The 12,912-nt window shown below is 37.5% G+C and overlaps 1 protein-coding gene across 2 annotated transcripts in view; it reads right to left on the reverse strand.

Moving 5' to 3' along the window:
- The window catches only part of MSH3 (mutS homolog 3), a 97,415-nt gene that overhangs the window by 7,505 nt on the left and 76,998 nt on the right, over window positions 1–12,912 (reverse strand). For both annotated transcript variants that reach the window (XM_050329714.1, XM_050329713.1), the window contains one exon: window positions 107–293. In XM_050329714.1, coding sequence (XP_050185671.1) covers window positions 107–293 — 187 coding nt within the window. The remainder of the gene's footprint in view (window positions 1–106; window positions 294–12,912) is intronic.

Raw genomic sequence — 12,912 nt, forward strand, 5'->3', positions numbered from 1 at the left:
GTACTTTGCTATGAACTAAGTCATGCCACATTTTTACAAGGAAATGACAAAGTCAGCCTGCCAGGCTGAAAAAGTGTTCACACCCACGTGCCAGATGAACACTTACATCTCTAATAAAGTGTTCAAGTGTAGCATAAGCGATGGCAATTCCATCATGTGTGCTCGTCCCTCTGCCCAACTCATCCAGGATCACCAGGGATCTTGGAGTGGCTTTTCTTATTATCTCGGCAGCATCTGTCAGTTCTTCCATGAATGTACTTCGGCCTTTGTAGATGTTGTCTGCTGCTCCCATTCTGCATTGGGACACAGAACACACCAACTTGTGAAAAATGCCAGGTAATGCTGGGAAAAAAAATCATGATGATGAAACCATTTTGACATAAATCTCCTGTTGCTGCTCCAAGCAGAGCAGAACGACCCAGACAGAACATTCGCCTTCCAGAACAGCTGCTTGGCACACAATTTTCCCACCTTCACAAACAGTCCAGAAAGGACCTTGGGAATTCAGGCCAGGCAGCTCATGAGAAGAATTCCAGCAAAGATGGCTATAAAGATGACTTTTACTTCTTTGGTTTAGTTTGATCATCTAATTTGTATGGTTTCTAATGCTAATAATACCCAAAAATATCAGATACTGGCATTTCCATATGGAGTGGGCACTCATGTGACCAGGTATTTGGGCATACAAACACACAGAACAGTTATTTCCTTCAGGAAATAACAAAAAACCCAATAACTTCTCCTAATTACACAGGTGTACAATCTTAACCGGCATGCTTAAACATGATTTTAAGAGATTTTTAGATTTTTCCTCCTCATTCTTTTAAAACGCAGCTGTCCTTGGGCTCAGAAGCCTCCAGCAGGTGAGCTCCCCACACACAAATTCCTCCACATTTCATATAACTCTTTTATCCCTGTTTCAGACTCATGTAACCCTCAATCCTCAAATTCTACCTCAAATTGCGAGTTTGCAGTTTTCATCTCAGAAACCTGATGAAGTTTTTAATCCACGCTCTTCTCTTTTTCTGCAGCTTTTCTTACTTGTTCAATTAATACACTTTCAGCTGGAAGAAAGAACATTTTCTTTTTCTACTTATGCTTTTTAATTACATTAATCGCTTTACAGCATCCCTTCTGAGACAGGTTATCACCAGCCACTGATTAGGGATGTAAAACTGGATTTATTCAGTCTCATCAGCCAGTATATAATTACATACAAACCACACTGATTTAAGGAAAACTGACTCATGGGTTTAGTATATTGTATCTTCTAAATTAAATATATAATTCAGGATATTGAGGTATTGTGAAATAACATTTTATTAAGCTACTTACTGCTGTAATCCTTTTAAATGCTGGGTTAAGAACGATGTACATATTAAAGAATTTAGTATTATCTTAAAGAATTTAAGGTCCTGCTGTAAAATTAAACAATTCCCCTTCCTGCACAGATCTAAAGAGGACAATATAACTGGTCTATTTTAACACTATTAACTACAAATATGTTCACCAGAATGACAAATACTTTTTATGTTTGAACAAGCTCTCTCCATAATAAGGAACTTTAACCTTAGTTTCTAACCCTAGAATTATCAGTATTATTATTTTCTCACTATTTGTTTGTCTTTTCATCACAGAGGCAGCATCTGACAGGCTGTGTGTGTTTGTGGTGATTACACTGAGAGCTCTCAGATCTATTTATCTCTTGGATTGCAACATTTCCAGAGTCAAATAATTTCATTGTTTTGTATCTAATTTGCATTCACAAAAATAATTTTCAGAACTTCCACACTAAATGTTCAAGATACAAACAGAAAAAGAAATAAGCATTATCTTTCCCTTGTTGTTAGAGACAGCTGCAAAAGAAGCCTTTCTTTTCAGCATCCTAAAACATTAAAATCTGACTAGGGCTTATCTACAGATTAAAAAAATATGTGTAGTTTTAAATGACATAAAACCTCCTAAATGTCGTCCTTCGAAAATGGGTAAAATTGTTCTTGCTGCCTCTGTCTTTAACACTAAAAGAATTATACTTGTTCTTTAAACATAAATGCTAAGCAATATTCCAGAAACAAGAATAAATGTTTTAATGTGGATGATAGCATTTATAAAGACAAGGCATTGCTCCCTAACTTTATATTTCCCGATACAATAAAGTATTTGACTCAAAACACCTATTGCTTAAACAACTTTTTTTTTTCATGTTTAAAACAGCCATAATAAATCCCAGTAAACTTCTACAAGATTCAGTCACTTTGAATTTACATTTTGATGTATCTTGCCTCCTAAATGTTTCTATACATTAAAACATTAAACTTTTCCCCATAATATTCTGCCCACAAGTGCCTCTCTAGTGCTGGGAAGAGATCCATCCCTCCTCAGCAGACTCAATTTGGCTGGAAACCACTTGTTATAACTTCTCCTTGACAGCCAAGCAAATTTTATAAAATTAAAAGCTCTTCATCTTATGATGTTCAACACATTTATTATGTAAACTGAAAAAAAAAACCCCTGTCTCTTTTCAGTGACAGGTTCAAGTAGCAAAGATTCCTGTCAAAGGCCTCAGAAAAAACAACAGGGAGACCATGTTTTCATAAATTAATTTTTGGAGTATAAATTGATGATATACCTTTCTAAAGAAGTTATCCAACATGTTCTTAGATAGTTTGGTTATCAAATTAAGAGCACAGTGTGGACTTCAGGTATTTTATTATACTTTTATTTTAGTGAGAATCTCTCACACTGCTTGTGAAAATGACAGGCAGCCCAGGAGTTCCCACTGATAAAAAACCCAGCCGCATATCACCAAATTAATCCTGGAAAACAAGACTGCAAAACCATTATTTTCACACAGTTATCAACATCCTGATGCTATTTATTGATTTGTAGTTTATAAAACACTTAATGTTGGGGGAAAAAAAATAAAAGCATCTTAAATTACATTTTCACCTTGACTTCAGTAACACACACTTGAGTTTAGAAGTTCATCTAAAATACTTACTGGAGAAATAAAACCAAGTGTCCGTTACAGAAGAATAAACCCAATTCAAGAACAATTAACATTAAAAGGAAATTACTCTTTTGTTTGAGAATAAGGTGTAGAACACTCTCAGATTCAACAAGAATCACCTTATGTGATTCAAAGATAACACTGAAAACAACACAAAATAAATTCAGAACGTAATTTCACAATTCCAGTCACTTCCTCACAAAAAACTCTCTGAAATGTAATTTCAAAGATCACTGCATTTGAACAGGAGTAATTTAAATTTAAATTAAAATAGCTAGAAAGGATTAGATTTGCTCCTGCCTTGCAGTTTATCCCTTTTCTGACATGGAACTGTTCTCTACAACCAGTTTTTGAAAACAACGTATAGTTTATTTTTTTAAAAATCTCACAACAATTGTTTTGCATCCTTTTTTTGTTTGTTTGTTTGTTTTGTGTGGTGTTTTGCTTCGTTTTTTTTCCAGAGAATACTCTTCCCAGCTGTAGCTTTGTGTTGTCTCTGCTGAAAACAAATGGTTGCAAAAGTGTGAGTATTAAGATGTGAGTGTAGATATTGTTTATGAGAACAGAAAAACTTTATATTGATCCTGACATGAGTGGAAGGATGATAAAAATATTTCATTTCAACACTTAAACTTCTCCCATTGAACTGGATTAAACAAACAACACCTACTGAGACTTCACAGATTAAAAAAAATCAAAATTTTCAGTTTGGTCTGCCAAGAAGATTGTAACAGGCATCCCAAATGGAGGAAGAGCAGGATGGCTGCTCCAGTCCCGAAGTGTAACCAGAACAATTGTTGAGTTTTGCCCACAAAAGTGGCTTGAAACTCAGACTTCTAACACGAATGTCCCATGGTGAGTATGAAGGCAGTCCAACTTGGATTTTGTAACTTCTGGCTGCTTTCCACATACAATGAACATGTATTAAGTAATTCCTTTAAAGATTCCATGTGCAAATTTATAACAGTTTACTGGCAAGAAACTAATGCTTCACACTCCCCCACAAAATACTGGAACGTCATTCACTTCATACCCATCAAGATCTCACTGATCCAAATGAAAAACTGACACTAAGAAAAACAAGGTACAGAAGCTGTAATTACAAAATTAAAAAAAAAAAAAGGCAAGACAAAAAGCACTGTTATCAGGATAGTTATTATTTTTTTGTTATTCATGGTGACTTGTAAATATATGTAAAGTTACATGGATGAGGACAGGAAATCAGAAGATGCTCATGACAGTAACCTGTTTACAGTCAACATACACACTTGCTCAACCATTTCTACAACTGCTTATTTGCAAATTTTAAATGAAGAAATACCAATGGCATGTTACCCAGTTTAGAAGAACAGTTGCTGAGAGACCTTACAGAATGCATTTAATATAAAACACATTTTTATTTCATACATTATTGTAGTATGTGACCTGCTTGCTCAGTGGGAAATTAACGAAGCTACTAAAATCTCAGATTCCTATGGATACAAATTTTCATTTACTCCGGAAAGAAAAGCAAGTCCAAAGTGATCTCAAAACTCAAGTTTCATAGCAGTTTTTACATTTTTCTTCCTTTTCCCTATCACTGGGTAAATCCTTGTTTCCTTCTAGACCTGTCCCACAGGGGAATCCTGCACACACGAGTACCCCAGTATATTAAAAGAAACAGATCTAACAGGATTAACTTTCAAGATGTGAAGACCATTGATTTTTTTTGGTGAAAGCCAGAGGAAAGAAAAACATCCATGGATTCAGTATTTTTAAAAGCTTCACCTTGACTAGTAGGACAATATGAGCTGCGAGGACAATAACACCAGTAAAGTCAATACAGTCACTAACAAGGAGTTACCAGAATCCCCTCATTCCTAGTGCTTTATAAAGTAACAAAAATTCAGTTGTTTTATGAAAGCTTATGTTACCTTACCTAGTGAAGAACACCCAAGAAAGTTGTTTTCAGCAATGATACCCTCAATAATAGGAGAACTCTTTAAAAATACCTGTTACATAACCTGGGGAAAATACATCACTCACTCTTGAGATTATCTGTATAAATGTTACTGATGGCCCAGAAAAAGACCAACACTATGAATACAAACATTTTGCTGAGGGATAAATTATAAGCTTAGACACTCAAATTATTAAGTCTTGATTTGAGAGTCACCAATATTAGCCTGAAGAAGATGAAAAAATGAAGACAAAGAAAAACCCAACCCTAAAATGTATGCAGGTTTTCACTGTACTACTGTCAGATATCAGTGAGGGAACTCAAGGTAATTAAGTTAATGTGCATATGCAGCTGAAGGATTGAGGCCAAGGGGGATTAAGGAGCAGAAACTATAGCAACAGAGAGGGACAGTGGCTGAAACACTCAGCACAAGTGAACTTTTCCCCTTTAAACCTGTGGACAGCAAGGAAAATCCAATTCAAATTGTTACCAGGTTAAAACATAGGATGGAAGACTTTTAGAAAGGTAAATATGACCATTCAACTTCACTGTAAAAGAACTGGGAAAATCCTCTCAATCCCTGTCAGGAACACTGAAATATGCAGCAGAAATTGTCCTATAAATCTGTGTATATAAAGAACTGCCTTTTATTGAATTTGAATGAATTTTCAAAGCTGATTTAAACCCCTGAAAGCAAAACAGTTGCTTGTATTCACAGATTTCATCAAATGCCACGTATGTAAACCAGAGACTGTTTTGTTAAATATTGTATTATTACCATGTCTAAAAGATACAAACATAACACTGCAGATGCATGTTTCTATGAAATAAGCAAAGACATGAAACTAAATTAGCTACAGATATATGCAAAGCACAGCTTAACTTATTTGTACAGAGCTACAGAACACTGTCAGAAATAGTTAGTTTAAATGTACTGTGAAATGTCCAACACATAACTTTTCCAGAAAAAAACACAATGAAATAATTTTTCAATGTAACAACACTAACTACAACTTTTACTTATTCTTTTCTTATGAAAAAAGACCAAAAAACCACTTGTGTCCATGTGACAAAAAAAAAAAAAAAAAGTCCAAAGAATTTAATACAGCATCCTGTTTTTCTCCTGGAAGCTCGGAACAATATACCCCAGAGGTGCAATTATATGATGGATTGTGAGCATAAATGAAAGACTTAAGTAATTTTTGTTATTCTGGCAGTAAACACAAATACAATTAAGGAAGAACAAAATGAAACAAATTACTGTGCCATAAAGGAGCAACAATTCAGAAAATTACTTTGGAGTTATTGACAACTAAAAAGTTCTGTTTGTCTGACTCACTGTGCTTTCCAGAGCAACACAAGCTATACTTGTTTGGTGTATCAGTATAAAATTCTCATGTGGATTTGCCATTCACTTGGGATATGTGAACAGTGCCCTACTTTTCTGCACAATACATAAATCAATGTGCATGGCAGAACCACTAGGCATCACCACTCATACACAGACTGAACAAAGATGAGAAGAAGTGCCTCTGATTTTTTCAATTTCTGACCATTATGTCTCAGAATCAAACTGCACAGGCAAATTCAGAGACTTCAAATTTCCGCCCCCCCCCCCGATTGATTTAAATTTAAACATTTATTTTCAGATTTAAAGAACTTAAAAAAAAAAAAATCCTCCAAAGTTCTGGTCAAGACCAGGTGATGCACAAACAAGTTGCTCAGCTGAGATAAACTCCTCCAGTTTTGACTCAGCACTCATCTCCTGGTGATTTCTGCGCACACCTGCAGACAGCCCTGCCAAGCACTGCTATCACCTCTCCACGCAGATTTTAAGGATAAAGGTAGGAGGAGGCTGACCAGCCAGATTCGTGACAAATTTTGTGATATTAACTGGTATTTCTAGGAAAAAATTACCTCCATCATCCTATCTGTTAAGCTTCAAAGAAATGAATAACCTTAATAAAAAAATAAATGGAAGCAAGGAATTTTCTAGTTTAGTAACTGGTCTTCTGTGTTAACAAGACCAACAAATTTCGCATGTCATATAAAAATGAGAGGTAATATTTCTCTATTTCTATGCAAATAGGACCATTTCTGCAGTGAAGTCTGAAATAATGGAGATTGTTACTTATTTATTATTTTAAATTCAAAATTTCCACCCTCTGTGCTCCTTCTGTGCAGCTCCTTTGTACCAATAAACCAGTAAAACTGGAATGAAATTAAGTGCAACGTGACTTGTCTAGTCACAAAAAGTTGGGATTTTTTTCGCTACCAGAAGTTAGCTCAACGGGATATTTGGGCCCACTAATATTTACAAGTATATTACTTTAATTTTATTCTCATGTGATTTACCCCAGATTTCAATTAATTCTGAAAAGCACTTGGAAAACATCTACTCCATCTGCACTCTGACAGAAACATTCTTTTCCCTGCTTCACATACCACTCCATCCTGTGCTTTCTGAATTTCTCAAGATTTCTTAGAAAATAAATTCTTAACAAGCTTTGGAACATTTTCATCTGTTAAGGTGCATTGTGAAATTTTAAATATCTTTCAATTTTTAATGATGGTGGCATTCAAATGAAGAAAAGAAAAATTAAAGTACAAGCATCCCAGGTCAATTGCCAAAGCACTTGGAAGTATTAGCAAAATATTTGCTTTCCATTGAGACTTTAGACCCTACTGAAATTTGTGATAATGCCATAAATATGTACATTTCATTCAAGTAAAATATGTTTGCGTACTTGTTTGTTTCAGCTCCACACTCTTGACAAAACAGTAACCTGAGTTTGTCAAGTTGTCAGGATTAAATAGCTGTAAAAGCATTTAGGGAGGTAACATTCACAATACATCTCTTGTAAGACCTGACCTTTTTGAAAGTCAATTCCACCATTTACAGATCAGAAAAACAGCCTGAATAAACCATTGAGAAGAAAGGACCATGGCTTATTGACACACAGCCTTTGCAGAAGCCTGGATTAACTGGGCTGAGTTCCCTTGGTTTTTTTTTAGTTTATTTTGAAGAAATCCTTCATCTCTACACTGACCTCTAAGCTTTAACAGCATTTATTTCCAGATTACAGGAAAGAGGCTGAGGTCTCCACATATCCTGCATTCTTGCACAAGCCCACAGAGGCACAAACACAAACATTCCCTTATTTTCTGCCCTGTAAATCCTCTTTTAGGTGAAAACAATCAAGACATAGAAAAAAAATGGGTGAGAGGATCCGTTATGCCTGTAGTGAATCATACAAGAAATGTCACTTTGGGATACATGAATGTCCTTTCCTCTTCCATCTTTGTGGGTCCAATTGCATATAACTGACGTGGGTCCTTCTGCTCCTGGGATGATGGAGATGAGGGGTGCCAGGCACATCACTCAAGCAGGCACTCAAATACTGATGTTTTTTGATATAACATCATGCTCTCTCCCATGTGAGTGTGCAATGCCTACAGATTTCAGTGCAATGGGACACGTCTTGTCTTTGTGGGTTTCAGGATCAGCTGAAGATACCACCTGAGCAGTGTCAGAGCAAGGGAAGCACAGCCCTAGCTGGCAGAGTAGCACCGAGTTTCTCCCTTAGAGGGACTCTGTGATGAAATGTCTTCGCCATTAAAACAGCTTCCTAAAGACAAACAGACTTAATCTCACCAGTGCCACCATGCTATGCCAGGCATATGTATAAATAATACCATTTCTTCTTTAAACTGGAATACATCATATGTTAAAAACATGCATGGGCACTTCTGTCCAAAAAAAGGAGAAGACAGGAGGAGCATGTTTTCCTTGCACTTATTCTGTTTCTCAAAAGAGAAAGAAGAATTAGTTGATGTCCTAACACTCCTTGAGCTCCTGCAGCCTTAGTGCTGTGACCACTGCTCTGGGGAGCCTGCTCAGTGCCCGACCACCCTCTAGGGGAAGAACCTTTTCCTGGGATCCAACCAAACCCTTCCCTGACACAGCTCCAGCTGTTCCCTCAGGTCCTGTTCCTGCTCACATAGAGCAGTGATTGGAGCTACTCACATGGGTAGGTCCCCAAAAGCAATTTTCAACTCAGTAGTTTTCTCTCAGTAGTTCTGCTATCCCTTTCAGTGATCAAAATCCCATCCTTTTACTGAACGCATTGATCAACTCAGAGCTGCCACGCCTTGGCAAGGTACATGGCTGGAACTGGATCTAGGTTGCTGGAAATAACATGACCCAAGCTAAGGTCAGGTGAGGGGAATGAAACTCCTCCATTATTTCGGTGGTCAGCTGCCCAAAGATTTTTGTGGTCTAAGTTTTAGTTGTATATTATACATGTTCAAAATCATTATGCAAGGATAACATAAATACCAAAACAGCTCTGTAGCTTGAAACCTGGAACAGAAAGATTTGGGATTCCACCCATGGCTGTGTCTATCTGAAAGACTCTGCATATAGACATGTAATACAAGCTAGAATAACAAAACTGTCCCTCCTTAGTTAAGGTGAGCAATCACCATCTGTTTTCACAACATTTTCTGATGTAAGTGGAATTTGAAGAAAAATAGTATCTCCTAACTACAGACTTAGCAATGAGGAGTGCCTTCCATGTTAAAAACAGCTTTAAAGCATCTGTTACAAGGAGAAAATGTAGGACAAAACTATGTACACCTAAATGCAGATCATGTGAGGTGCAGGGACTACATGCAGACAACAGCCTCGAAGTGCAGGCAGCTGTATGTCTCAGGCAGAGTGGGAACACCGAACTGCTGCTCACCTAGGCAACATACCACCCTCACCTGTTAACCTGTACTGCCACCCTCCTCCACCCCTCTGTTTTCCTAATTTACCTTCACAGAAAATTCAAACTATGTTTGATACAATGAGAATTCAAGTCATGCTGAGTCTGCAAACAGCATGGTAACTCTTTCAAGAGAGACAAAGTGCACAAGAGAATAATCTATACGCATCTTACTGATGCCTCTGTTCAATCCTTTAACCTTTAAGCATGTGGTAGATCACTTGCAAGAGGCAGTTTTGAAAGGCACTTGAAGCACAAGGCACTGTATTAGTGCAGATAACTGTATCAGCAGCTTTAAAAGCATTCCCAACCTAGCTGATGGGATAAAACTTCACTGCAAGATGTGGGTCACTGTATGTGACTGTGCTTTCTCACATCTGATCACTGACACAAGAAGAGAAAGCCATGCAGGTAAGTGCTCTAAGATGAAATTCTTCTTTGTCCCTGTAGCATCACGTAGTATTGGCAGGAGTTCCTCTCCTTTGCAGTATTCTTTCATATGGGAGCTTGTGATTTAAAAAAATTGATCTCAAAATCTTGAAATAAAGATTTAATGATTAGAATTATTAAATTATTTATCAAGATTTAATAATTTGAATTATTAAATTAGCCTGGTTATTTGAACATGTTTTGCCTTCAAAGTGCTATAGCATTCTCTCTCAATTTTGAAAATTGAGTCATGAGGAGCTAGTGCTGACCTACAGGAACTAGGCTGAAGTCTTCCGGCTATAAAAAATTCCATCAATAATAGATTTGAAGTGGAGCCTCTTTAAAGGTCAGCTTTCTTCAGCAGCTAAACATCACTGTTTCTGAGGGCATGACTGGGCCAACAGAATTCCTTTCTTTAATTCCTCCATATAGGCATGTCCACCCTTGCTTTGTCTTTCTACTCAAACATGCAGAGAAATGACATGTTAATTTCAATGTCTGAACAACTGTATTAGAACCAAAAAAAACCTGAAGGTTAATTTAAAGCAAAAACTGCTTTAAAATTTGCTGCAAGGAGAAACTTGGATGGGAATTTTCAAACATCAAAGAATTAAATACTCAAATCAATATAGATTAGGTGCTGACCTTTTCAAGTCCCTTCTAAATTTTTTAAATATAAAGACACTGATTAAGTTAAATTCTTTAAGGAAAGGTGGCAAGAAAACATTATCCCTGATTGGAGAAGGGCAAAAAAAAAAGAAGCAAATATCAACCAGCAAACCTCCTCAAACTACTGTGTCCTCCCTCTGTATTACAAATGTCTAGACTAGCCTTAGTCTTGTGTCTACACACCAGTAATGAAGCTGGATCATTCCTGTTTTCATTCCACCTGTAAGAAACTTCTTTTGTATCTTTAAAAATGTTCAATATAATCCAGTATTTAAAATCAATCTAGGGAAGATACCATACATAAATACAGTATATCAGAAGGAATAACCATAGTGGCAACCTTTCAATTTCCATGGAAACCCTAGTGGAACACAACTCACAAATCCTAGAGACACAAATCTCTTAAACCTATATAAATCCATGGTTTGAAGATGCAGCCTATGAACAAAAAAAGAGTATAAAGCACCAATATTCAGACAGATCTATCAAGCAGAACTGCTGGTGCTCCTGATGCACAGAATCCCTTGATGCAGAGTCAGCCTGTACAGCATCCTCACAGCATCCCAGGGGTGCCACACTAAGAACAGCCCCCACAAACAACTCACCACAGCAGTGACAGAACTAATTTGTAAATCTTCTTATGCAAAGTTTTTAAAATATAAAAATATACCAAAGCTATTAATAACAACAACAACAACAACAAAATTTTCAGCAAGACACTTAGAATCATAGAATCATAGAATCACAGAATAGACTGGGTTGGAAAAGACCTCCAAGATCATCAAGTCCAACCCCTGATCCAACTCCAATTACTATATCATGGCACTAAGGGCCATGTCCAATCTCTTTTTAAAAACTTCCAGGGATGGTGAATCCACCACCTCTCTGGGCAGGCCGTTCCAATGCCTGATCACCCTCTCTGTAAAGAATTTCTTCCTAACATCTAACCTAAACTTCCCCTGGCAGAGCTTGAGCCCATGTCCCCTTGTCCTGTTGGTGGTTGCCTGGGAGAAGAGACCAACCCCCACCTGGCTATAACTTCCCTTCAGGTAGTTGAAGAGAGTGATGAGGTCACCTCTAAGCCTTCTCTTCTCTAGACTAAACAACCCCAGCTCCCTCAGCCTCTCCTCATAGGACTTGTGCTCAAGTCCCTTCACCAGCCTGGTTGCTCTTCTCTGGACCCGCTCCAGCACCTCAATATCCTTCCTGAACTGAGGGGCCCAGAGCTGAACACAATACTCAAGGTGCAGCCTCACCAACGCAGAGTACAGGGGAAGGATCACTTCCCTCCTCCTGCTGGACACACTGTTCCTGATCCAGGCCAGGATGCCATTGGCCTTCTTGGCCACCTGGGCACACTGCTGGCTCATGTTCAGCTTCCTGTTGATCAGCACCCCCAGGTCTCTTTCCACCTGGCTGCTCTTGCGGGCTGGGATGGCAGTACAGAAAAGGAGGTCCACACAGCTGTCACTGTGTTATTAAAAAAAAAAAACAAAAAAACCCAAAAAAAACCCACAAAAAAACTAATAAGAAAAAAAAATCCAAGCAAAACCACCCCCAAAACAAAACACAGAAGATGAAAACAAAAAAAAGCAAAATTGGGTATGAGTTGAGAGAAAGTCTCTGATCTCTTCCACGTTATTCCCTACCAGCCCAAGGCAAAATCTGAGACTTTAGAAAAAGAGCATTAAATCTCAAGGTGAGACATTACATTGGCAGCTGATTTGTTGATTCTTTCCTCAAAGCAGGCATTAAAAACTGTTTCAAGGATAACTTCCTAGGGCTGAGAAATATCCTGAATGCAATACCACATTAACCTGGCCTGACCGACTTCCATACTTTAAGGCCTTTCCAGAACCCCGAAAAAACCAAAACCAATCCCCAAAAAACCCCCAAAGAACAAAAACAGAGGTGCCTACTTCCTGCAGTCTCTGTACATCTGATAAGCTACTCCTTTTCCCTTTTGCTTCCTGCTACCTTTCAACTAATGCATGACTACTTCTATCTTAATAATGTATTTTCAATTTCTTCTTGATTAATATTGAGCCAATTAGTTTACTCTTAATTGCCAGTGCAATTACATGAATTTCAGTAAT

Source organism: Myiozetetes cayanensis, unplaced genomic scaffold (assembly GCF_022539395.1).
Source record: "Myiozetetes cayanensis isolate MyiCay16 unplaced genomic scaffold, myiCay2020 scf4, whole genome shotgun sequence".
Lineage (NCBI taxonomy): Eukaryota > Metazoa > Chordata > Aves > Passeriformes > Tyrannidae > Myiozetetes > Myiozetetes cayanensis.